The 25,856-nt window shown below is 33.1% G+C and overlaps 4 protein-coding genes across 6 annotated transcripts; 2 read left to right on the top strand and 2 right to left on the bottom strand.

Annotated features, from left to right (window-relative positions):
* The first annotated feature begins 2,770 nt into the window (after positions 1-2,770).
* Positions 2,771-7,932, top strand: LOC101209715 (surfeit locus protein 6). Of its 2 annotated transcripts, XM_031880976.1 has the most exons (3): positions 2,771-2,956; positions 4,323-5,386; positions 7,672-7,932. In XM_031880976.1, the coding sequence occupies exons 1-2, from the start codon at positions 2,906-2,908 to the stop codon at positions 5,373-5,375; spliced, it is 1,104 nt and encodes a 367-aa protein (XP_031736836.1). In that variant the 5' UTR covers positions 2,771-2,905; the 3' UTR covers positions 5,376-5,386; positions 7,672-7,932. The 2 variants fall into 2 exon arrangements, with proteins under 2 accessions (XP_031736836.1, XP_004147169.1); XM_004147121.3 differs by lacking the exon at positions 7,672-7,932 and having other exon boundaries at positions 4,323-5,689.
* Positions 5,938-7,676, bottom strand: LOC101215543 (membrane protein PM19L). Its single transcript, XM_004147143.3, has 3 exons — positions 7,265-7,676; positions 6,435-6,612; positions 5,938-6,338 (listed from the first exon to the last, which is right to left on the bottom strand). Exons 1-3 carry the CDS (start codon positions 7,392-7,394, stop codon positions 6,104-6,106), a joined length of 543 nt encoding a protein of 180 aa, XP_004147191.1. The 5' UTR covers positions 7,395-7,676; the 3' UTR covers positions 5,938-6,103.
* Positions 7,933-8,462: 530 nt separating the features above from the next.
* On the bottom strand, positions 8,463-12,288 carry LOC101209470. Its single transcript, XM_004147120.3, has 4 exons — positions 11,843-12,288; positions 9,693-9,763; positions 9,126-9,261; positions 8,463-8,680 (listed from the first exon to the last, which is right to left on the bottom strand). The coding sequence occupies exons 1-4, from the start codon at positions 11,997-11,999 to the stop codon at positions 8,574-8,576; spliced, it is 471 nt and encodes a 156-aa protein (XP_004147168.1). The 5' UTR covers positions 12,000-12,288; the 3' UTR covers positions 8,463-8,573.
* A 7,139-nt stretch (positions 12,289-19,427) lies between these two features.
* Positions 19,428-24,465, top strand: LOC101209226 (glutamyl-tRNA(Gln) amidotransferase subunit B, chloroplastic/mitochondrial). Of its 2 annotated transcripts, XM_031881281.1 has the most exons (10): positions 19,428-19,819; positions 20,035-20,708; positions 20,896-21,105; positions 21,920-22,060; positions 22,167-22,370; positions 22,769-22,966; positions 23,140-23,208; positions 23,720-23,836; positions 23,936-24,032; positions 24,095-24,465. In XM_031881281.1, exons 2-9 carry the CDS (start codon positions 20,085-20,087, stop codon positions 24,014-24,016), a joined length of 1,644 nt encoding a protein of 547 aa, XP_031737141.1. In that variant the 5' UTR covers positions 19,428-19,819; positions 20,035-20,084; the 3' UTR covers positions 24,017-24,032; positions 24,095-24,465. The 2 variants fall into 2 exon arrangements, with proteins under 2 accessions (XP_031737141.1, XP_011649124.1); XM_011650822.2 differs by having other exon boundaries at positions 19,429-19,819; positions 23,936-24,465.
* Positions 24,466-25,856: the final 1,391 nt, after the last annotated feature.

Raw genomic sequence — 25,856 nt, forward strand, 5'->3', positions numbered from 1 at the left:
TGAATGAGAATTAAACTCAATTATATTTAATTTGAGAATTAGCTCACGATAATTTATTTTATTCTAATAGATCTAGTTAATTATGAAGATGCATGTTATTTTATCTAAACCATATGAGTTATATCTTACCCAAGCTACTTAGTACATATAGAAGATTTTTTACATGGTTGACAACTTATGAAGTAGATCAAAACGACTATTTTAAATCATGCTAAAATATTGATGATGTACAAGACTAACCATTAGTGTTCTTATATGAAGACAAGGCAAACAAAATTGTTTAGAAGACAACTTTATTTGCTAACTTCAATTATTTTCTTGTTTTTTCTTTAAATTTTTGTTTCATCATTTTTAACATTTAGGTGTGGAGAATAAATTAATTAACTATAACTACAATTAATTGGCTGAATTTTGTTGTCTCTAACGTCTTAGCTTTCTTGCCAGCTTCCATTACAGTAATAAACTCTATCTTCTTTTTTGTTAACTAATGATTATTAACGAATGAATAGGAAATGTTTAGTGTCATTGGAAGTGATGAAAAAAGTGATTGTAACCCACCAAAAATGGAGAAGGGTTACAACCATGAAAACAAGTCTGATTATCCATGTCATGCTCTTGCCCTAACAAAGTGACTTGGCTCCATTCAAACTAGCAGCATAAGAATGGATAGTAACATTGTAGTTTAGTTAATTAATTAGTTATAGTTAGTTCAATCAATCAATTAATTATAATAGACTAAAACAAATATAATTATAATTAGTTTTTGGTCAACTAATTGTAGTCTAGTACTCGATGAATTAAATTTTCTATTTCAGTTAATTCAATATATTATGGTAACCACATCCCACTTTTAGTCTACAATTATAAAAGTTTCTACTTTATATTTGAATTAGTCATGGGTGAACAATAAATTTTGGTCAATTAAATTTTATTGCGTCATCACGACAAAATTGCGACGATTATAATTTGATTGAATTTGGGTACTCAAGTTTTCTCATATCTAATTCAATTCAAGCTCAGGATGAAAAATTGAGCCAAAACAAGGATAATGAGTCGAAATCCAACCATTAAATGGACTCAAGCCCACAAGTAAATGGATCCAAGTCCAAGTTCAACAATTAGATAAGTCCAAACTCAACAAGAAAATGGGTCCAAGTCCAAGCCCATGAAATTTCTCTATAAATAGAGACATTTGTCATTCATTCGAGGGATCTTTTAGTTGAAAGAAGAACTGAAGTTCTGAAGTACTGAAGCTTGGGAGTTTTTATCAACCTCAAGATCAACAGCTTCCATCCTGAAGACCAAAGATCGCTTCCATCCTGAAGACCAAAGATCAAAAAGTTCTAAGTTTACCTCAAGATCAACAGCTTCCAGCTTCCATCCTGAAGACCAAGGATCAAAAAGTTCTAAGTTTTTTTTAACTTGTATTCGAGAGAAAGCATCAAATAAATAAATACTAGAGATTGTATTTACAATATTCATTAATATACATAGTTTAATTCTACGAATTATATTTCTTTCGAAATTTCGTGTGTATAATTATCTCATTAATTAATCATTTTAACTCTTATATTATTAAAAATTAAGTAATCAAACTAACGTAAGCAAAATAAATTCAAAACAATAATATGAAACATGCTACGAAAAAAAATACATAGATAATATACATTATATGTAGAAGGTAAAGTATTACCCTGATTCAAAAGTCAAGTTAAGAAAAGTAGTGAAAAAAGAGGTAAGAATTACATAATAAATGGTACATGCATGGAGAATATACATTATATATACAATGTATCCATTGTACTTGTAACAATCCAAAGGAGACCTATACGTTCAAGTATAAGAACTTGAGTTTGATCAAGTTGATCATCATGTGGAAGAAGTGTCTCTGTGACAGTCACAAAATGAAGTTAGCTATGTTTGTCCAATGATGGTGATGTCAACCTTTGGTACGAGCTATTACAGTTCAGGAGTTGATCAATCATCACACTTCAAATAAAAATATCACACTTTAGAGGCCGGTCTATAATTGCCAAACTTTGGAACAAAGTATTATGATTTAGAGACCAATCATCTTCATATATGAATCGACATAGGCGCAGTCTAGAGAGCATAACGAGTATCAATACTATGATGCGCCTGTAGAAATACTTGAACAACTCTGATCACAACAACCAAAGAATCATGAGGGACTAGAGCATCATAAACTTTCGAGTTGGCAACAACAGCCAACTCAAAATCGATGACGTTTGGATTGTGAGACACATTAGTTTTTGAATGAATGAAAATTATTTACATTATCATAATGATATAAACATTCTAATTTACATTTAATTATTTTTCTAAGTATAAATAACTACTATAAAGTAAAAACGTAAAATTGCATAAGAAATTAATCAAATATAAACTAGATAAATTACCACGGTAAATTTTCATTTCATATTAATATAAATGAAATCAACTATACAATTAAATTTTCACCTAAACGGATAGTTAATTGTAAATTTAAAAACGGATTACAAAATTCCCATAGTAATTTAGAACTAAATTGAAAAAGAAAAGAAATTAAGAACTTCCATATTAATATGAAGAAATTATAATATTGATTTTTTCAAAAATCAATAAATTGAGTACTAATTTTTTTTTTTAAAAAAAAAACTAATATGAAACGATTTTAAAAAAAGAAAAAATGGGACGAGTGTTCTTAATATAAAAATTTAAAAAACAATATTTGAGTAATTAGTTTAATGAACAACAATATTTAACCAAATTTTCGGGTTTGGGTTTTGGGTAACGAAATATTTCGTACTTTTAGCAATTTACCCATCCTCTTTTTAATTTTCTGCCCTAATTTTCGTGCTGTGGAGTTGGGTTGTTTCCATCAAAGTCCAAAACGAGGTTGAAGATGACTGCGCCGGATACTGAACCGGTAGTCCCTTCTTCTTCCCAAGTGAAGGTATAATCTACTCTTCCTTTCTCTTTAATGGCATAAAGCCGCCTTCTCAACTCTTTCGGTCTTGTCGAATTTATTGGCGCCTTGTTATATTCCTACGATACAAGTAGTTTAATTCAGTAGTGTTAAGGCGTTTGATTTATTTGAATTTTGGTATCTCTCAGATTGCAGTTCATAATCATTGGAAAGACATACAATGCTCAATTTCTTACTCAGTTTAAGAAATGTTGTTGTTTGGTATACGTCTTAAATAGATTGTGATTCTTCTATAATTCAATAAATCTTGATTTTTTTTCTTTTCACACGGCTGCGGGAGTAACTGGCAATAGCCCGTTGAAGATATTAATTTTGTGCGTATTTCGGATTCATTCTTACTCTAGCTTGAAGTTGGGGTGCTCATTTTAGTTTCTAGTGTTTCTATGGTGAGGAAGTGGTAAATTGCTTGCTCAAATGAGACATTGTTGCTCTCATCTACTGAGACCTTTCCTCGAACTCGATCTTAGTGAGTTACATAAGCAACCCAAAGTAAGTTAGCATCTTTTCTTCAAAATGGCAAAGTGCCTGTGCTTTTCCAATACAAGTTAGCATCTTTTATTCAAAATGGCAAACTGCCTGTACTTTCCCCTTCCTCTCTCCCGTAGACCAACGATCAGCTCTCTCTCGAAGTTGTTGAAGAAGTATTAGAGAAGCTCATGTATTTCATTTCACACCTCGCCTGATCGTTTCCACTTTCCATTCAGCTGTTCGTCTTTTATTTCAACTTGGGATCATAAGACTGGTTGAGTTTTGCTAGTTTCTGTTCGTGATTTAAACACCTATCGTTAATGACACCCTACAATGGGGCCTCCCAAGGGGCGGTGGTTTTGACAGAAGAAACAATAGACATAGTAGGTCAGCAGGCAAGCATCTTCTCTTGATCGGAGCACTTTGGTTCTCTCCATCACTTCTTCCGTTTTTCTTTTCTAGATCATCAGTTCAGTATCAAAACTAAACCCAAACCAAAGGGATTACTCCCTTGTCTAGAACCAGGATGGAAAGTCTCTCTTTTTGGAATAGATAAATTCATTAAGTGCTTGTTGATTAATCGCAAAAGCTTGGAACTTCATGGATTTGGAGGAATGTGCAGAATCTTCTGTTCGAAGATTGTGATTTGTGAGTAATGAGTATGTTTTCTATAAGAAAAAGAAAAGCGAGTGGAAATCAACTTTGTTTTAACTTTTGTTCTCAAGAAAAGAAAAAATTGCATTTCTCTAGTTGTGTTTTTATACAAATGAAGGGATATGAAAGTGAATTATAATTGTTTTTAGATACTCTTTGTTTTTCTTTTTATTTATCGTTTCCTGCTTTCTTATTTATTAAATTGTCTCAGGTGAAGAAGAAAAAGCAGAAGACCGCTGCAGTCTCTAATTCAGGCGTAGATCTGAAATCCATTATCCATAACCATGCGTTGTTCTTTGATAAGTTAGTGGAGCTTATCCCGGTAAGGTTCTATTTATCTAGTGATGAAAAAGGAAAACCTTGGTTTCAGGGCCTTAGCAAGAAAGAAAAGGCAATGGCTAAGAAGGAATCAAAGGAAAACCTTAAGAAAGCACGAAGAGATCGTATGGATCCAGAAAAGTCTTCTAAATCAACTGTTCATTTGCTTAAAGAAAGCTTGGAAAATGAAAAGTTGAAAAGTAAAAATGACGATGATGGAGATGATGTTAAGCCAGTGGCAACTGGGTGGGACAGTGATGACCAGTCAGTGACATATGAAGAACTGAGACAACGCCTTCATCGAAAAATTGAGGAGTTCCGGGTGAATAGAAATACAGGATGTTCAAATAGGGAAAAGAAGAGAAATGAAAGAAACGAGAGAAGGGAAGCTATCCAGAAGAAACGCAAGAGAGAAAATGACTCTGACGAGAAGAAATCAGTCACCATGCCCTCAGAAATTGAAATGGAGAGGAATGTAGTTGAGGCCTCCAAAGAACTTGCGTTTGGTCATGTTAAACTGGGAACTGAAGAAGAGCAAGGTAAGAATAAGAAAAAAAAACTCTCCAAGTTGAAGGAACTTGAAAAGGCAAAAAAGTTGGAAGAAGCAAAGAAAGACCCCGGAAAGGGCGAGATAGTATTGAAGAAGCATTCTTGGCAAGCAGCAACAAGTAGAGCTGCTGGGTTTAAAGTTCATGATGATCCACAGCGTCTGATGAAGAGTTTACGGAAGGAAAAGAAACAACAGCTGAAGAGTGTCGAGAAATGGAAAGGTAGAATTGAAACCACCCAGAAGATGAAAGCAGAAAGACAACAAAAGAGATCTGAAAACATAGCTCAGAAAATCCATGACAAGAAGATGAAACGGATTGAAAAGAGGGAGAAAAAGTTAATGCGCCCTGGCTTCGAAGGTCGCAAGGATGGTTTCATTAATGGAAGCAGCGCATGAAGTGGAAAGAAGTGAGTGTAACCTTCGCAGTTTCTCCCCCAGTTTTGAGGTTTGAATTTAAATTGGTTAATCTATTCACACCCTTCATAACTTCATCTCATGTATGTTTAGGGAAGTTGTTTTAACATCAAAGTATGGATTCAAATTCAACAGTCAAATCAGTTTTCTACCCTTGTTTGTTTTGACTATAGTAAGCAATTCAGCAGTTGCCCGACGAGAAGAATTTAGTCCATAAACTAATCAGATTCATAACGTGATACAAACGTTGAGATCAAATTAATGCAATCTGTTCAAGTTATTCTTTACAAATCAAATGCTTCATGTTGGTTGTCACCCATGGTCTGATGCATTTAGCTCCAGATGTTAATTGTGTTTAATGGCGATTTGTATTTTATTAATTACCATGGCTTCTCTTCTCATTTAAAGTATTCAGTACATTTGTCTTTTTGTTATGACAATAGCAGTTGGTTCATTACATTACTAGTTGTTTTCATATGTTTTGTTTAGTGGATCGGCCCTTTTCACATCTAAACACAATGAATTTGTCTAAGCATAACAAAAATATGAAACCGCACATCCTTGTTTCTATGTGAAAGTTCCCAATGGCTTATTAAACATTCCTACATTGATGGTTTTGAAAGAGATCGACAGAACCACAAACTATGTTATACATAAAAACAAAACAAGAAAAAAACAAACCCAACTGATATCATACACAACCATCCTTACTAAACCACCCTAGTTCCGGTTGTTCCTTTGGGAGGCTCGCCGGGAGCTGCTGTTCCTCCGCCCATGCCATAGTCGGTGTCCCAATAACCAGGGCCATAGCGGCGGCTGAAGATTCCAGCATGGAGCAAAAGCAGATACAGAAGCTGAGTGAAAGTCAAGATAATTATAAAAGCTTCCACCACTCTCAGCCTCCACCCTCTGTGGCCTCCTATGTTGATTTGCTTACAGGCCAACCTGTGGAGAGGGAAGAGTAACAAACCAATGATATTGTTGTTGAAGGCTATCACAGTCTAAAGAGGAGAATATTTTATGGAGTCGATTGAAAATTACCCAAAAGCTAGAACAGTTACAGCCCAAGTGAGCAAGGAAGTTGATCCTGCACCGGCGAGGCTGTCGCTCCTCCATGCTCTGATATGGTAGAGTCCGGCCAGTTTTGATGCTATTCCAAGAACAGCCGTCAGCATTGCAAATGTCAGGAAAAACGGCGTCGCTCCGTTGCCTCCCATACCTTGTGCAGTCCAAAACAAAACACCATCAACATCTCTTCTTTTAGTTTCAAGATCGATATATAATCAAGTAAAGACACAATCTCAAAGGTTCAGTCCGATTCTTCACTGTCGAACTCAAAGATAAAATATTTAGGACCAGTTTGGGAAACTGAGCAATATTTTTTTCCTCCTCAAAATCACACAATTACAGAACTGATAATATATGATTTAGTTATTTAATCAATTTTCTTTCCTTCGTCTAATTTAAACTGTCATATAAAATTTTCAAATAATAGGTTCAAAAGATCATTGAAAATTTGGCTCATAGTTTTGTTAAATATTTTTCAAATTATAATAAGTTCAATAGATCCTTGAAAATTTTGCTCATAGTTCTGTTAAGGAAACATGGTTTTTAGGAAATTATTCTAAATATTTAGAATGTAATATAAAGGAAAATTATCTTTTAAAAATATTTAAGAATATAGCAAAACATTACAAAATAGATACCATCATGATATTTGTGAATTTTGGTATATTTGAAAATAGTAAAAGATTAAAAACACAAAAAGTACATTATTTTACGGAAGCATTTGCATTTAAAGTAAAAGCAAAAAAGAATGAAAGCATTTGCATTTAAAGTAAAGGCAAAAAAAGAATGGAAAGAAAAGTTACTTGGATGGTAGGTAGTGCCATTGATGAATCTATTAAGACACCAACTAGCAAAACCCAAGAGAATCAAATACATAATCAAGTTAAGAAACAACAATGGAGCTGCCATGTTCCTTCCCATTGTTTGAGCCATCTTTTCTCTCTAACCACAACAAAAAACACTTTCAAAGATGAAGATGGATAGATATTATCACAAATCCACAACAAAGAAAAGCAGATAAGGCAAACCAAAGCGCTTTTAATACATTCCCTGTAACAACCAAAGTTTGTATTTAAATACACATATATAGTAGAACCAAGCTTAGTCCCTTACATACACGTGTGAACAAAATGTCTTGCATGCTTTCTCATAGGTACACGTGTTGGGACACTTGTCAATAACCTTCTCTTATGTTGATCAAACGGTGCAGGTTTCTGATCCAGTAAGGTCTCAATCAAAAAGTGCTTTTGTTTTGTGTTTCTTTGATATGGCCAACAGAAGAATGAATGAAGGAATGTGAGAATTATGTCTGTTTCTAGCTGCTGCTTGTTTTAATGGGAATAAGTATTATGCATTACTGTGGGAGCTGAGTTATTTTTTTCTTTTTACCCAACAACAGAACTACTTGTAAGGTTTATGATTAGAATTATTTTTATGTTGGGAAAGTGTAATAAAAATATTCATTCTACAACTACTATCCTTTTTTTGTCATGAAGGTTTTTTAAGGATTAGAAACAAAATGCTCAATTTATGATTGGTCCTCAGTATTTAACACTTTCCAATTTCAACCAATGTGCTAACCGTGATGATATTGGATATTACAAAATGGTATTAGTGGATAATTTATTTAGTTGGTAACAAATATATCCTCTTTAGTTCTTGCACTCAGATTCATTGTTCTAGAAAACAATTTATTTGATCCTACAATACTGAATTTGAGAATTCAATTCATTCTCTAAAATTAAGATTTTTATTAAATAGTAAACCAATTCATTATAGTTTGAATATCCATCCCTAATTCAATGTCTCTAACATGATTGATCCCTCTTTAGATTTTAAAAGTTTGATATTTTTGTAATATTTGTGATACCGTTTGAAGTATAGTAATAATGTGACAGGTAAAACATTATAGATATTGTCATTGGTTGTCCATAAACATTTTGTTGTATTAGTTTAATATATATATAGAATAATCTTTGAGCTTCTGAATCACTCAAACTCTGTTTCTGTAAAAGAGCAGTCAGATATAAAAAGAAGAGGTATGATGCTTTTGACTTTAGAATCAACATAGACAAGTTTGTCTTACAAGGCACAAGGAAAGTTCATACAGATTTAGAAGTTGTGTTTTCGAAGCTGAGAAGGAGAATTCAGTGTCCCGTTTTTCTCTATTTCACGCAGCCTTGCTCTTTCCATCTTCCTTTTGCGCCATTCCTCCAGAGCTTTGTCACAAACCATTCACACTTATATTAGATGAGATACAAGATGGTGGTTCCGGCTAAACAAGTCGATTCAACTTGCTTTTTTTTTGTTAGAATCAGCATCAAACTAATAATTGGCCTTAAGGGAAAATATAACCAAAGTTGAAATGTTTATAGGTTTTAACCTTTCACTTTTGAGTCTAGTACCAATTTTGAAAATTCTTTAAAAACTAATTGGTACTTGATATAAATCTCAAATGTGTATCTAGTAGATCCACAAAATTTTTAAAATCCGAAAAATTAGAGAGATTTAACTTGAAAATTCAAGTTTCGGAATCAAGTTGGCAAAAATCTCAAAGTCTAGGAACCTGAAGACAAACCAAAAGAATTCAGTTGTTTTGATTTACGGCTGGCATAAAGGAGGATGGGCTGGGAGGGAGAAGGTCTCAGAGCAGAAATATTGTACCTTTTAAACTAGAAGCATCATTGAGAGAACGGAAGTCTTTCAATCTTTTAGAAAGATCCATTGCAGCATTCTGCTTGGAGTCTTTGTCTTGTACAGCTTCTGTTTCATAATATGCTTCCTCCTGAATTTCCCTTACCTGAAGAATTATGAAGATTTAAACTCCAATGCAAAAGAAAATTCCAAATGTGCATTGGCACCAGGGTGCAAACTAAAAAGGAGGGATAAACATAGTTCGAGTAAATTCAAGTAACTAAGTCTAAATAGTCTAGTCTTCAGTCGTTTGTTGTTTCTTTCTCCTTCCTTTTACTCAAGAGGTCAAACCATGAGTAACTCTATGGTAATTGGCATTTGCATAGAACTTTTTCCTACAAATTAGAGGTTCGATCTCTCTCCCCACTGTTGTTTGTACTCAAATAAAATAAAATAAAATAAATGAATAAAAAGTCTTGAACTCGAGAGGCTTCGTTTTCATTTTCTTGGAATTATCTTGTTGAATTGACAATTTACTCATGAAACCTAAGTCTTATGTTTTGATGGGTTATAGGGTATGCTTGATGAAGTGCTTACCCTTTTAATCAGCTCCAAAGGTTGCATAGAAAGTCGAATCTCTTGAGCTTCCTTGATATATTTGAGTTGATCTGCAGTGCCAATTTTCAGACGTTATCTAATTTAGCAATCTAATTGAGTTACACAACCACCAGAAACAGGAAAATTAACAGCAAAAATTAGAGAGCATAATCAAAGTAGAACAGAACACCAAATTCAGACCACAATTTGTTCACACAGCAAAGTTCAGATAATAAGTCAGATTAGACAAAAAGTATTCCCTTTACGCTTAGTAATGTTTCAAATATCAAAATATTAAACTAGATAATGTCTGAAGCACTATATAAATTCATTACTAGCTCAAGGGTGATAACAAACAATCAGGGCAAAAAACTATGCTCGTTCTTTCCTTCAAGCTCTACTGGGAAGGAACAGGCAGGGCTGCAGAATTGCTTAAACTAAAATGATTTTTCTTTTATGAAATTGTTGTCTTGCATTACCAGGTCAAGAGTGATAATAACAATCGGGGCAAAATATACAGAGGACAAAGCAACACATAGAACTGTGTTATCGAAATGGGCTGAACGTTGCAGGATCATTATTTATCCAACGTATTAGCAAGCTCTAATAGAAACACTTCCTAAAGAACATATCGATCCAAATTATATGCTAAGAGAATTACCCAACATTTGAGCAAGTTTACTGACTACAGCCAGCTTTTAGATTCTCCAAGAATATGTGACGAATGAAAATTGATCCAATTATACAGATAACAATGTCGCTATGGCATCACATCACATAATGCCAAGTTATAAAGTTTGATGTGAAATGTCAAAACATAACAATGACAAGCAAAGTTTGAAAGCAAGCTTTCGCACATGGCAAGATAATGGTCGACCATGAGCCTAAACTTGTCCCTTTTAAGAACCTCAATTGATTGCTTAAAGCATGAAAGAGGTAATCCTATTTCAGTTCCAAACTTCTGTTTTGAAGGGGGGTCAAAGTTTTAGATCATTGTCTCCCTCTCACCTTTGAGTAAGGTTTTAATCAGTTTGGAAGCTTACAAGTATCGGACTTACTATGTTCCCCACTTTCAATCTCTCTTCTTTTGTGAAGGGAGATATTAGGCGCTACCACAATCTTCTGAAGTTTCCACCCGTTATCTCAACTCAAGTAATGAAAGGTCATACAATAATAGGACTCTCGAAATTTGGAGAACACATAGATATAATGTTCCATTCCAATAACAGCCGATTTTATAACAGAAGAAACGGAAGTAAAAACTGAAAATTTGATGTTACAATTGTGCTTTCCCAAATTAGATCACCTTCACTCAACTCCTACACGAAATCTCTGCCAGAAAATTTAATCCAAAAATGCAAGATTTAAGAATAAAAAATTATAGGTACAAATGACACCTGACAGAGTAGGGATTTCCAGGAAAGCCAAACATGCAAATAACAGAGGATGCAAACAAGTCTTGGACACCAAAGTTCTTTTTTCTTTCTTTTCATTCCCTTGGGAGTTTGTTCCATAAACACTTCCTTTTCATTTTATCAAGGAAAGTTGTTTCTTGTTCCCAAATAACAGAGGTTGCCAGCAAATCTTATAACCCAATTCTGGACTAATATAATCAAAACAACAATTGCTGTTGCTAGCAGAAAATTTCAGGTGCTTATGATATTTGAGAGAGTCTGAACTTCCAGGATATCCAAAATTACAATAATGAGATATCCATTCCATCTCAGCTACAGATTTTTACCGATTTACAATGACAACTAGGGGAGATCAAACTTCACAGTGCTAATTTGATCACAACAGAAGAATGTAAATGTTGGGAACTTAAAAGAAGACAAGTTTCATTATCTTGTTCAAGTCTACAACTGCCTTAGATTCTGACTAACTGGATTGAAGGATTACATTTCAAGTCCTCAAAGATGCAATTTCTTGTTTCCTGGTGGTACATATATAACACCTTAATCCTCAACTTATCAATCGCCGACAAGCAATATCCAATTCAAACAACTACGTTATCATCTCATGGAATCAAAACTCAAAGCCAAGGAAAAATCTCACCTAACTTCATCAAATCCCCAACAAATATTTCGATTACTGCACATGGAATTTATAAAAGAAATTGGGAAAAGTAAAGAGGAGGAGATAAGACAAACCCAGTTTGTGATTTGTCGACAAGGGTCTGTTCCGTGAAGAAGCAACAGATAAAAAACCCTGAAGCAGAAGAAAAGCAGCCACTAGGTTCAACAAGCACAAAGCTATGGTGGCATTCCTAAACGAGAACCTCAATCTCCATGACTGTTGGACCTCCATTTTTTCTATAGGTACTATCAATGGGTATTCCCTTTACTTTCTCAAATACCATTCAACTGTTTACATCGAAGCCGCAGAAATTAGAAGCAACACCAGAGAAATCTGCAGGTGATGATTTTGAAGAAATGAAGGAAATCAGTTTGGGGGTAATTGAGAAAAATGGGAAGAGATTCGTATAAAAACTCTCTCTCTCTGAAATTGGTAGTGAAAACGAGAGAAATTCTTCAATTCAGTTCAACTGCTTCTCCTCTCTGTTCTTCCCTTCATCTTTGGTTCCTTCCTATTCTTTTTATGTATTAAATAATGTCTTAATTACTTTGATTAAACATTGATGAAAAGTGACAGCTACTTTGATTTTACCATGGCAACTACAACTACTCTCGGATGGGGTCAGGTGATTTGGGTTACTATAGTCTATGTTAATAATAGTTCGTCAATTAGTACTTTATTATGCTATGTATTATTATAAGTGAGGTTTGGATGTCGATTATTATATTTTGAGTTATTATAATCCGTGCTTGGAGGTGCATACTATAATTTAGGTTCATTTTTCTATTTTTTAAATATTTTTTTTGTACATATTAGAGGTGTTCGTGGTTCGGCTTAAAGCTAAAACCACAAAATGAAAAAAAAAAAATCTCATTTGAAAGCAAACTGAACCGCTCATCTATGTCAAACCGAATGAAAACCGAACCACTTGTACATAAATAAAACTGAATCAAAACCGAACCACTTGTACATAAATAAAACTGAATCAAAACCAAATGGGTGCCAAATAATAAACCAGCAATCAAAATAGCCAAATGAATGTCAAATAATTAACTCAAGATGCCAAAAATTAATTAATTAATAGGTCAAATGGAAAATAGGTATTGCCAAATAGAGGATGATAGTTAATTAATCATGGATAATTATTGAGACAGAAAATGGGTGTAAGTAATTTACACAGAATGAATGTGAGATGGTTGCTAAATAATTAAAAGGATACAAATAATTAAACTATGTCAAAGCCAAATGATTGTCAAATGGGTGCCAAATGATTAACCTAACAACTAATTAATTAGTGATTTAAATGAATAATTAAGACATCACCCAAATGGGTGCCAAATAATTAATCCACTATCATCAATCATGAACAAAAAAAGAACTTACCAACACGTCTGCCTTTAAATGCAAAAGGTTTTTTCTTGATCCTCTTCACCTCTTCCCAAATCACAGATAAAAAAAAAAATGTTTTACGTGTCCTCCTCTATCAAATCCTCCGAAAAAATCTTCTCCCCCCAATTGAATTTCTTTTTTCTCTATAGGGCTAGGTCTTATTTTTTTTTATAGTGAAATGAAGTAGTTTTAGATAGTGGAGTGGAGTGTAGCAGAGAAAGGGGAAAAAGGTGGGAGAGTGGGAGAGTGGGAGCGTGGAAAACAGAGCGTGGTGACGAAGAAAAACGAAAATAGTGGAATGGTTGAGAAAAATAGAGAGGAGAAGAACTTTTATTTTTAATTTTAATTTTAAATATGTTTTTTGTTTTTATTTTTGTTTTAAAACATAAATTTAAAATTTAAGAATTAATAATTAAGATTTAAAATTTAAAATTTAAATTCAAACTCAATTTTTTTAAAAAAAATAATAAAAATAATAAAAAATACATGACAAAATATGGTATCTACCGTTTGCCCCCATTGTCCATCATGAAAATATTTAAATGTGGACAAAGGAAATAGATAAGGTATTTGGGCCAATTTTTTTTATCTTTTGAGAGAAAAGAAAAATATCAACCTTAGCTCTATGACTAGGTTTGATAAATGAGAGAAAGGACCTGATGGACAGGTTTCAACCTCAACTTCAGATATGGACTCGATTTAACCAAATCTGATAGACATGCTTCGACCTCAGCCAAAATTTCATAAATGAGAAATATTTGGCTCCTGACCATAAGCTAATTGTACTGGGGAGTACTTATGATAAGATGTCGGTCTTATGCATATAAGTGATGCTGCATGCAGAATAACATGACCCCATACAGATAATGGAAGCTTTGCTCTTATAAATAATGGTATGACAATCAATTGTAAACGCTTGATAAATGATTGTGTCAAACCATTTTGTGTCTGAACATGCATGAGTTACAGGATGTTTCAATATTTATCCCAATTGACATGCAATAATTATTAAATGCTTGGGATGTAAACTCACCAGCATTATAAATCGAATGTTTTTATTGTATAATAAAAAAATTGTGCTCTTAATTTGATTATTTGAGCAAGTAATCTTGCAAACGCAAGGTTTCGACTTGATAATAAACACATATGTGACAATCTACTGGATGCGTCAATTAAAACCATGAAGTATCTAAATGGTCCACTTGGTGGATTAATGGGTCCACATATGTTACCATGAATTCATTCTAAAAATGTAGGTGACTCAACTCCCACTTGGTTGGTGATGACCTAATAATCAATTTTCCTTGAGAGCAAGCAACACACGATAATTCATTACATTAAAGAATCTTCTAGTTCTTCAATAGATGCCCATGAGAATTTTCAATAATTCTTCTCGTCATTATTGATCCCGGATGACACAATCGATCATGCCAAACAGTAAACATATCTAAATTTATGAACTTCGGGCTCATGGTTGCATATGTTTAATTACTCGTATATGAGTATAATATAATCCAGAAAAAAAGCCGGCAGTGTTTCCAATATACGTTTTTTCTGTGAAACAATAAATGTAATATAAATATATTTTATATTATTTTTATTGTTAGTTTCAACATGATAACCATTTTTACGTATATCTTTGAAACTCAATAAGTTTCTTTTTTACTTACTAGAGAACAAAGCATTATTAATTGTGAATTTTGTTCCTCTAGGCAAAATAAGGTTTGCTTTACCAAAACCTTCAATCGAATTTGTAGAATCTGATATTGTATTGACATTTGCTTCAAGAATTGTCAATGTAGAAAAATACTTTTTATTTTTAAGTATTGTGTGCATAGTTGCACTATATGCCAAACATAAGTCTTCATTATTCAAATTTGAGTCAGCCAAAATATGAGAAATGTCCATAACGCTTCATAAAAAAGAAATTATAATAAGTCTCATGGTAAAAAAAAAAATCTAACGTTGAAATATAAATAATTTATATAAATTGAAAAATGTTGAATAGAGAAAACACCAAAATATAATGTAAATATCAATTTTGGACATTATCATAATTAAAGGAAGTATTTTCCACTCCTTCATTAACATCAGTTTTCTGTTCAGGAGACTAAAAAAACCAGCAACATCGAAATGTGTCATATTCGAAGGGTCATAGACATCATCTTGATAGGCAAAGTTTACTTCCACGTTCTTCCATTTTTCCTTTAATGAAGCTTAATAGAGGTCGACTAAGTGCTTGGACGTACGACAAGTACGAGTCCAATGACCATTCATACCACAACGAAAGCATTGATTTTCACCACTTTTTAATTTCTTATTTTGTGGAGTTTTTCCTCTATGAACATCATTTGTGGTTTTCTTGAAATCTAAATAATTATTACCACGGAAAGTATAATTACTTCTTCCTTTACCACGGTCACGACCTTGACCTCAACCACGACCTCGACTATTATTGTTTGAAGATACAACATTCCCTTCAGGGAATGATGTTGTTCCAATTGGTCGAGAGTCATGGTTTTTCATTAATAACTCATTATTTTGTTCAGCCACAAGAAGACATGATATGAGTTCAGAATATTTTTTAAACCTTCTTTCTCGATATTGTTGTTGTAGGAGCATATTCGAGACATGAAATATGGAAAATATTGTCTCTAACATATCTTCATCAGAAATTTTTTCTCCTTGTAACAATAATTTTGAACAAATCTTAAATAATGCGGAATTATAATCACTTATTGATTTAAAATCTGCAACCTTAAGTGCATCCAATCATATTGAGCTTTAGAAATAATCACACTTTTTTTTTATGATCATACATTTCTTTTAAACTTTGCCATAATTTATTGGGATCTTTTACTGTAAGATATTCAATTTTTAGTCCCTCATGAAAATGATGTTGAAGGAAAATCATGACTTTTGTCTTTTCTTGACTTGAAGTCGTGTTTCCTTCTTTAATTGTTTCTCCAAGATTCATGGCATCCAAATGAATTTCAGCATCAAGCACCCATGAGAAATAATTATACCATTGATATCAAGAGCTAGAAATTCTAATTTGGTAAAACTATAACAAATAAATTTATTTATATTAGAAATTTAATAAACATGTTAAACATGCATTATAAAACAACTTAGATAAATATCATATTATGGAAAATTGTGACAACATACTTATACATAATATATTAAAACAACATGGTAAATTGATAAAAACATTTAGATAATAAAAATACTTACAAAACTTATACTAATTGAAAGTAGATATTTAAACTATAGACACAAACCATTAAGAACCCATAAACTATACATAGATCTTAAAATAATTGAAATAAGAATCAAACATAAACAATCACATAAATCATAAATAAATAAGATGAATCAATCAACAATCTTATTATGAACTAACAATATTTTAACAAACAATAATTTTGTAAACATAATATGTAAAATTACAACATGCAATAGGTTCAAAAGATTACCTTCTCAAACATTTAAACTATGCATAAAGTTTATATGAAATAGTTCATGCAATGTTCACAAGTACAAAACAAGAAAACAAACTAATACTTTATAGCCTACCTTTTGCAAATGATAAAATTGTAGAGACTCGTGCTGATAATGTGTTATAAAACAAGAACAAAGAAGCTAAATAAGGATAATGAAGCAACCAAAGAGAATAAGTAGGGAATGGAGGAAGTAGAAAACAATTGTACTCAAGTGTGGTGTGTCTTACAAAGGAACCACATACCTCTATTTATAGGACATGTCATGGTATGGGTTACACTATGAAATTCAATGGGATGAAAGTTACATGAAATAAAGTGAGAGTTATAGGAATATTGGTAACTCTTTATTGAATCTGTTATAGCAAACAAGGGCTAGTGGGTTTGTTTCCTCTTCCTCGGCCACGTCCACGACTATTGAAGTTGTTTCCATCTCCACGTCCATTTGGGTTCATACGACTATTGAAGTTGTTTCCATCTCCACGTCCATTTGGGTTCGAATGATTTCCACCATATTGATACGAGGAATGATTTCCACCATATTGATAGGAGTTCTTATTCTGCCGATTGTCACCCCCTCTATTGCGAATTCCACCATATTGATAGGAGTTCTTATTCTGCCGATTGTCACCCCCTCTATTGCGAATTCCACCATATTGATAGGAGTTCTTATTCTGCCGATTGTCACCCCCTCTATTGCGAACCATATTAACAGCATGATTAGAAATATCTTTCGTTGAGAGTTATGATGTTCAAGGCGCTCTGATTGCATATCCAACCAAGATAATATATGTGACTGGATTATATATCTCATCTAGCCCCAATAACACCGGGCTCCTTCCCACTAGGTTGATAGTCTTTTGGGATGCCGAGCCGAAAGATTCATTGATTGTTTTGAAATGAGTCATTGATTCAAGGGAGAGTTGCTAAAATTTGGAATTGTTGATGATTGACTATTTTCTCTTTGCTCTGATACTAAGATAAATTTGATAGTATGGGGTTCCATCTCAAAACCAATTGGCAATGTGAGGAGTAGTCCGTCTATCCTATATGGAGTATGAGTCCCCTTGGTTTTTTCCAATGTAGGACTCTTAATATCTCCAATACGCAAAATTTGTTATTTACGAACCTTGACTAACGAATTATTACTCCTGAGCAACCTGAAATGATCATGAAAAAAAGAAAGATTAGCCACCAACTTCTAAAATAAAAGAGAACAATGACATTAGAAAGTAGAAGGAGGGAAGACATACCAATATTGTTTAGTCGGAAGTCTACTCGTACATTACAAGAAAAGTAAGATAACATTAAATAGAAGGTTAAAAGGAAAAACAAAACAAAAAAGCCCACCCCTAAAGGTTTGAAATCGAATGTCGTTTGTTATAGTGTAGTATATAACAAAAAGATCAAATTAATTATAAAAAGATAGAAAAAAAAAGATGATAAGTAAATCTCTCGATGCAAAACAATTGGAATGCCAAAGATAAACAATGAATAAAGAAACATACCAAGAAATGTTTTTTTAACTAATTTAATTTTTCATCGCATTTTAATTAATTATTATTTTAAAATTTAATATTAATTTATTTTTATCCCTCCAACTAAAAAATGGACTCTCACATTTTAACTTAATTTATTTTTCTTCTCCTATCGACTTCTTGTATTGAATGACCCACTTTGTATGTATTGACTCCGTCACTTCATATGTGTCACTTTTAATAACAAAACATTTAACCATAAAATGTAGCATTATTTGTCTTTACAAATCATTCCCTTACATAATTCTATGTTGTCACTCACCATTAGGACTATAAATGGATAGTGTTCTCGAACGCTATCTAGTGTATTCATGATTAACTCACTGAGTATATTTGAAGAAAATTCATGTTCATGACCTTCGGAGTCCATCTCTTCGAATTTATCATCGGTCTCTATTTTAAAGTCTTTATATTTATTGTTAGCTATAATTTCTTTATTATCGCACACTGATTGTGCATTTAAGTTTATACCCAAATTATCTATTTAAGTTTCCACATAGAGGTTGGTCACAATCAACCTCATCGACACCATTTATAATATGATCAATTATAAACAACATAAATGACACATTTGTTTGTCATTTTCTGATTGGTTTTAATTTTTGGGTTGAATGTTTTTGCATCTTTTTTCATATTAGTACTTCTACTTCTTACATATTCTTATGCGTGATTTTTTATCTCCTCTTTCATAATTCTTTGTCATTTCTCATCTTCGACGTCACCAACTTATTCTTTTTTCATTATCATGTATTATGTCCTTCTTTTTTCATTATAAATCTAAAGGATCGTTTGGATCGTTTAACAATATCATTTAGATTTGGTATCCTCACATTACATCAATAGTGTCTAAGAAATTTATTTTGATCCTACCAAAGTTATGATATAAATTTTCTAATATCTAGTAGGTTAGGATCAAATTTGATATTTTCTTCGCTTTTTTGATCTTTTTTGCTCGAAAAACAATATTAATATCAATAATTATTCTAAAATATTTAAATTCATGTTTTTTAAACAAATTGTTTTAAACATACATATATAATAATTAAAAAATAAATTTAATAAATAATTAATGAAAAGGATAGAAAAGATAAATATAAATATTTAAATAAGTTTTTATTTATTTATTTAAAAAGAAGTTTTCAGAACAGCTTTATTTTGATATTTAATCCGACCTCCCAAGTAAGAACAGAAAAGCATTAAATGGATGAAAATGGTGGATGTGGAAGGTCATAAGAAGTGAGAGAAAAAGATAGTTTGATAGAAGAAGAAGCGAATAACAGTAAAGGGAGAAGAGAACGAAAAAGACTGATGGGGTCACCAACTACGTAATTTTACCCAGCAGGCCAAAGATCGTGGGTCTTCAAAATTTAGGCCGAATATCATTTGCATCCCTCAAAGTAAGGCATCCGGACAAAAAGCCCATGGATTAGCATTGGGTAAAATGAGATTTTCTTCAAACCCACCTAGTCTGTATTTCCCTTTTATCTGAAAGAACGGATAACTGGGTACCTCCCTTTGAATTTTGGTAAGCCGCTAGATAATAGAGTGCCCGGTGTTTCTTTAAGCAAACCACCTCGTCCAAACTCCGAACGGGTCACGCCGGCGGCAGGTTTTTATTTGGGTTAGTCTAAAAATTTCAGCACGTAATCGTTTTGATTTCTTTAGTCACCCCTTTTGTTCGATGGGTGCTTCTTAATTTGATTTCAATTGCCTTAAAACTTTGAAATTGTTCATGGGTTTCTTCATTTTACCTCTTTTATTAAGTTGCTTTCAGTTCTCAATGTCTTTTTTTTTTTTTTTCTCTCATTTCCAATCCATTTTTTCAATGTTTTGCAGCTGTGTTTTTTTAAACTGTTGATGCTGGAAGAATATTAGGGACTACAAGAATGGCATTTGTAGGATTGAGATGCATTCGAACTCTACCATTGTTGTTTCACCCTGCTGCTTTGTTTTCAAGAAGGAAGAAAGTTTTGTATTTCTCTGTGAAAGCCTCACAGTCCCAAACAGCTACTCAAGAAAAGCAAAGACCTATGGCCATTTCACCACATTTTGATAAACAGATTATTGATAAAATATCTAAGGATTATGAAGCAGTTATTGGTATTGAAACCCATGTCCAGCTCTCCACTCTCACCAAAGCCTTCTGTAGCTGCCCTTACAATTATGGTTCTTCACCAAACACTAATATCTGCCCTATTTGCATGGGGCTTCCTGGTGCCTTACCTGTTTTGAACTCAAAAGTGATTGAGTCTGCAGTGAAGTTGGGCCTTGCACTAAACTGCAGTTTATCTTTCAACTCAAAATTTGATAGGAAACAATACTTTTACCCTGACCTTCCTAAGGGATATCAAATATCTCAGTTTGATGTCCCAATTGCAAGTGGTGGTTACATTGATCTCGATCTTCCTATTGAGTATGGTGGGGGGCATAGGCGATTCGGTATCACCAGGGTTCACATGGAAGAGGATGCCGGGAAGCTGCTTCACTCTGAAAGTGGAAGCTACTCTCAGGAAATGACTTTGTATCCCTAATCTCATAGTTATATGATCTTAATTCCCAACAAATATTTTAGCCTATGGTCTTAGCACACCTTCATTTTGATCAAGTTTATGACCAGTTTCAATATGTGAATTTTATTAATGTTGATTTTTTTTGTCCTTGGCTGGAAGTTCGACTGTTTTAAGTTATTTTTTTCAGGTTGACTTGAACAGAGCCGGAGTGCCATTGCTTGAGATTGTTTCTGAACCTGACATGAGAACTGGGATTGAAGCTGCAGAGTATGCTGCAGAATTACAGAGGTTGGTTAGATATTTGGGTGTAAGTAATGGAAACATGCAAGAAGGTTCTCTACGGTGTGATGTGAATGTCTCTGTCCGTCCTATTGGGCAGTCACAATTTGGAACAAAGGTAGCTTAGTTCTCTTACAAATATTGTTTCTCTGCAGTAATTGGTAATTGGAAGACACGTAGGGACTGTTTGGTCCACTGAGTGGATTTAATATGTTGGTTAGGAAGTTTGTGTTTGTGGTGTGGAGTTTTAAGATGGATTTTCTCGATAAATGTGAAAAGTAGACAAAGATGGAAAGATGAAGTTACTCAATAAATGTGCGTTTACCATTGAAGTTGAGTTGATTAACACAAACTTAAGAAGTTGGTCATCCAAACGGTCCCTTAAGTGTTTTATGATTTGGTATGCAGTTCCCATTAGCGTAACTTTGCAAGAATGTAGTTGAATCCTTACAAATTTTAAAAGCATGTTTATGTTGTATGTCCTTGAAGGGACTCAACCAACATCTTTGTCTCTTTCAAAATTTTAGATGAATGGGTGGTTGATGATCAATTGTTCTTAGCTTCTTTATAAATACCATTATCAACAACTAATGATTAGGTACTTTGATTCAATTATTAGAGCACCCACTAGCTGAACTTATGTTTGTGAAATTATGTATGCTTCTTTTCATTGATATGTTGATCAAAAAGTCTTAAATTGATAGTAATTTGTTGAAGTTTGCTAGGAGGTGAGAAGTTGTAGGGAAGGAGGGTATGTTTGTAAAGAGGTAGACAAAATGTGAGGGTAAGAAGAATTTTCTGGAGAGTAGGAGAAATATAAATGCAGGATCTTTGAGTTTTCTATCAAGTCTATGTTCTTTCTTTTGACTAAGAACTGGTTAATGGCATTGTGTGGTCTCGTTAAGTATTTAGTCGCACTCATTGATTCTCAGGTGGAGATAAAAAACTTGAACTCATTTTCATCGGTGAGCAGAGCAATTGATTTTGAAATTTCAAGACAAGTGCTTCTCCATAGTCAAGGCCAAAGTGATCAAATTGTACAGGAAACCAGACTCTGGGAAGAAGGCGCCCAGGTTTTTCTTAGGTTTATGTATGCTATCCATTTATCATCAGGCATAACTTATGATGGTTCTTTCTATTCTTGTCCACTCATGTGCTCACCTGTGTATTATTGATTAGAAAACAATTACAATGAGGAAAAAGGAAGGACTTTCTGATTATCGATATTTTCCAGAGCCTGATCTCCCAGAAGTCATCCTAACAAAAGAATATGTTGAAAATATTCATGATTCTTTGCCCGAACTTCCAGAAATGAAGCGTAGAAGATATGAGAGTATGGGCCTGAGCATGCAGGATGTACTTTTCCTGGCAAATGACATCAGTGTGAGTTACTAGAGAATTTCTACACACTAAATAAGTTGGTTTTGGGTATTGCAATGTAACTATGTTGTAAAAGGGAATTGAAGGTAAGGATAAATATAAAGTTTTTACAACACCAACCATTTTATTAAAACTTGTTACATCTTGTAGAAATAAGGCAGGAGCAGAACAATACCTAACATAAGTAAAGATCTCTGGCTTCAAAAGGAATCTCCTGAAAAGGGAGCAAACTTCCGCAGCAAATAGAGACAAATAAAAGCTTTTTAGTTTAATTAGAAGGAATGCCCCTACAATTTATCTTTTCTATTCGTGGTACTTTTGTGTTCTTAAGTTCTAAAAAATCATAAAGAAAACAAGCTAAAGTTCAAAGCACAATTTTTCTAAGCTATGTGACATTGTAGGTGGCTGAGTTTTTTGATGCAACTATTGCAAGAGGGGCCGAAGTGAAGCTGGCTGCTAATTGGATAATGGGTGATATTGCTGCGTACATGAAAAATGAGAAGTTGACTATAAACGACATAAAGCTCACTCCTCAAGAGCTTGCTGAATTGATCGCTTCAATAAAAGGTGGTACTATTAGTGGAAAGATTGGGAAAGAGGCAAGTTTTTCTTCTTGCATACGAGATTCTTCAAAATGTTTTTCATAGTGTTACTGGCATTCTAAATTTGATGATTGATTCTAATCTAAATGTTAACATCTTTTCCTTCTAATTAGATGACAGATTTTCATCTGCTGTCTTATTGATGCATTTTCTTTTCATATGCTGTATAGATTCTTTTTGAGTTGCTAGCTAAAGGTGGAACTGTGAAGGGGCTGATTAAAGATAAGGATTTGGTTCAGGCAAGTTGTTTATTATCAAAAGTTGATTGTCAATTGTTTTCCCTTGACTCAAATTATCTTTCATATTAAATGTTGAGTGGCTGAATTGATTGCTTATTGAGTGGCTAAATTGATTGCTTTCTGGACTTAACTGTGTCTGGCTAGAGAAATAGTTTAAACACTTCCACTCAAGAATAATTTGTATTGTGTAGTATTGCTTAATGGACTATTTCAGCTCAGTTTACCTCAAATAATATACTTCCATAGAACTTCAGCAAGGGTTATTATATGTATAGTTCAATGAACAAGAACCCCAAAGAATTTTACTCTGATGCAAGTTGGAGCGTTTTTACTGGCAGATCTATTCATTCTAGATATTGTAGTGGAGTTGGGGGAAGCTAGAATAGCTTAGACTAATTGTTAAAAGGAATGAAGCCAATGGATAGCTGTTTTATATTTTACTTAATAATGACAATAGGACACAAATAACTGACTGCAAAGATCTTCGATTCTGGCTGTTTTGTAATGGCAGATTGCAGATCCTGCTGAGATAGAAAAAATGGTGGAAAAAGTATTGGCAGAGAATCCGAAGCAGCTTGAGCAATATCGTGGGGGCAAAACCAAGTTGCAAGGCTTTTTTGCAGGCCAGGTGAAGTCTAAGTCTAGTCAATATCACCATCGCAAATCCACCCTTGCCGATTCTCGTTTTTCCTGTCATGTTTGTCAAAACAATAATCTATTTTTGCAGGTAATGAAAGCATCCAAAGGTAAAGCAAATCCAGGGCTTCTAAACAAGATCCTCTTGGAGAAATTGAATGCGCAAAGCTGATGATTTTGTTCAATGGGTACGTATAATTTGTTGAGATTTGGGTTGCTTGAGACAATGGTGACTAAAATATTGGAGCAGATTTCAGTCATGGTCTCCCCTTCAAGCTCCCCTGCACAAAAATGATGAGGAATAGGTAGAGCTGCAGAATTTCTTTAAAGTATTATGATTTTTTGCTGAAATCGTTGTATTGCCATTATTTGGTGACACTTTCACCCTCTATTTTCACTCTCATCTACTTGGCTAAGGTAAGTTAGAGCAGGTAAAAGTATAGTTGTAGGAGAAAATATATTTTTTATCCTTACTATGGAATTGGTTTCTAATAAGTGCCTATCGTTTGTACAATGTGCTGAAATGATCTCTTCAGTCACATGAGAGATTGATATCGTTAACATGGTCTTTCTCTCTTTATCAATCTTTTAATGAATACCAATATTATTTTGTAAAAAAAACATTTCACATGTTATTTTGTATCGAATTTTTAATCCAAAACTTTCACTTGGTATAAAAACCAACCTTAAATAGCGTTGCAATTTCAACTTTTTAAGGGAGAGTTTAGGACAAGTAGCAGAGTTGTTTTTCTTTTCTTTTGAATATTTCACACCTTCAACCTCTAAAAAGAAAGAGCTTAGCAATGGAGTTAAAATATTGAAGTTTGTGATAAGTAGATGGTGATCACGATAGATTAGGGTCAAGTTTTGAAAGTTTTAAATCGAGAATATTCAAAAAGTGTTTTAAAGTGTCAAACCAATCTGACCAATGATCCTTACTCATCAATATCAAGGTTGGTTTGAACATTTACAAAACCAACTGTGATCGATTCGAAGTCGGTTTTAACTCCAACCGACCAATAACCACCCCTAGTGATAAATGTATGGTTAACACATTATCCTTTCTCATCCATCATAGTCTTCATCTTCACCACTTTCCTCCTCCATTTTCATAAGAAATATTGAGGATCTTTACATGATTTTCCTCCATTTTTTTTTATAGAGGTTTGGTGTATGTCAACATCTCCTTCACACAGAAGTAAATAAAAGTTGTGTACATTTTTTTAATAACTTTCTTTAGATTGTTATTTTAATAATTTGCAATTAAGTAGATAGTATTTTTCTTTGATGTTTTGCTTAGAGAACAGCATAAACAGTTTAAGAACTTTGATATTTTAATCAAATATGAAAATAAAATTTAATACTCCAATTGTAGGTTATTGATTGATAAAGTAGAGTGAACTTTATTTTCTATATAAAAAAGATTATTTAATTAATGTCTCTCCATTATGGACTTGGTTGCAATTTTTGTGACCCTATAAATTTCATTGGAAAAGTTTCCAACATTTTGGATCCAATTTCCAATGACATTATTTTTTGTCACATTTAAAGTGGCCATTCATAATCTTTTATTTTGATTAAATGATTAATTTACATATATATACATGGAACCTAACAATAAATAAATAAATAATTTTCGGACCGTGTAACAAAACAATGAAACTCAAAAACCACGATTATTTTTACATAAATTCCAGATTTGTCCATGTTGGTTTTGAATATTGTGGGACGATTCTTTACTTCTATTTATTTCTCTTATTTGTGATTTTATTCATTTTCTCTCCATATTATTAATTTTTTTCACATTATTACTTCTCCTTATTCCAATTTCATCTTGATGGTGATTTCTTCATTTTCTCTTCAAAAATTTCTTCCTTCTTCATCATTCTATCCTTTTTTTTATACTACATAATCATGTATCAAAATCTGAACGATTAGCCGTCTATCCCGGATAAATAGAGATAGATTACTATCTAACTAAGATATCGAGACTTGATTTAAACGATCATGTA

This window comes from Cucumis sativus, chromosome 2, assembly GCF_000004075.3.
Source record: "Cucumis sativus cultivar 9930 chromosome 2, Cucumber_9930_V3, whole genome shotgun sequence".
Classification (NCBI taxonomy): domain Eukaryota; kingdom Viridiplantae; phylum Streptophyta; class Magnoliopsida; order Cucurbitales; family Cucurbitaceae; genus Cucumis; species Cucumis sativus.

Coding starts and splice junctions, on each gene's coding strand:
- LOC101209470 (XM_004147120.3), bottom strand. CDS start 11,999: ATGGAGGTCCAACAGTCATGGAGATTGAGGTTCTCGTTTAGGAATGCC. Junction 9,764..11,842: donor GTCGACAAATCACAAACTGG/GTTTGTCTTATC, acceptor TTGGCACTGCAG/ATCAACTCAAATATATCAAG. Junction 8,681..9,125: donor TGATGCTTCTAGTTTAAAAG/GTACAATATTTC, acceptor TTTGTGACAAAG/CTCTGGAGGAATGGCGCAAA.
- LOC101209226 (XM_031881281.1), top strand. CDS start 20,085: ATGGCATTTGTAGGATTGAGATGCATTCGAACTCTACCATTGTTGTTT. Junction 20,709..20,895: donor AAAGTGGAAGCTACTCTCAG/GAAATGACTTTG, acceptor TATTTTTTTCAG/GTTGACTTGAACAGAGCCGG. Junction 22,061..22,166: donor TCTGGGAAGAAGGCGCCCAG/GTTTTTCTTAGG, acceptor ATTATTGATTAG/AAAACAATTACAATGAGGAA.
- LOC101209715 (XM_031880976.1), top strand. CDS start 2,906: ATGACTGCGCCGGATACTGAACCGGTAGTCCCTTCTTCTTCCCAAGTG. Junction 2,957..4,322: donor CTTCTTCTTCCCAAGTGAAG/GTATAATCTACT, acceptor AAATTGTCTCAG/GTGAAGAAGAAAAAGCAGAA.
- LOC101215543 (XM_004147143.3), bottom strand. CDS start 7,394: ATGGCTCAAACAATGGGAAGGAACATGGCAGCTCCATTGTTGTTTCTT. Junction 6,613..7,264: donor TGGCACTACCTACCATCCAA/GTAACTTTTCTT, acceptor GGACTGCACAAG/GTATGGGAGGCAACGGAGCG. Junction 6,339..6,434: donor GTAACTGTTCTAGCTTTTGG/GTAATTTTCAAT, acceptor CCCTCTCCACAG/GTTGGCCTGTAAGCAAATCA.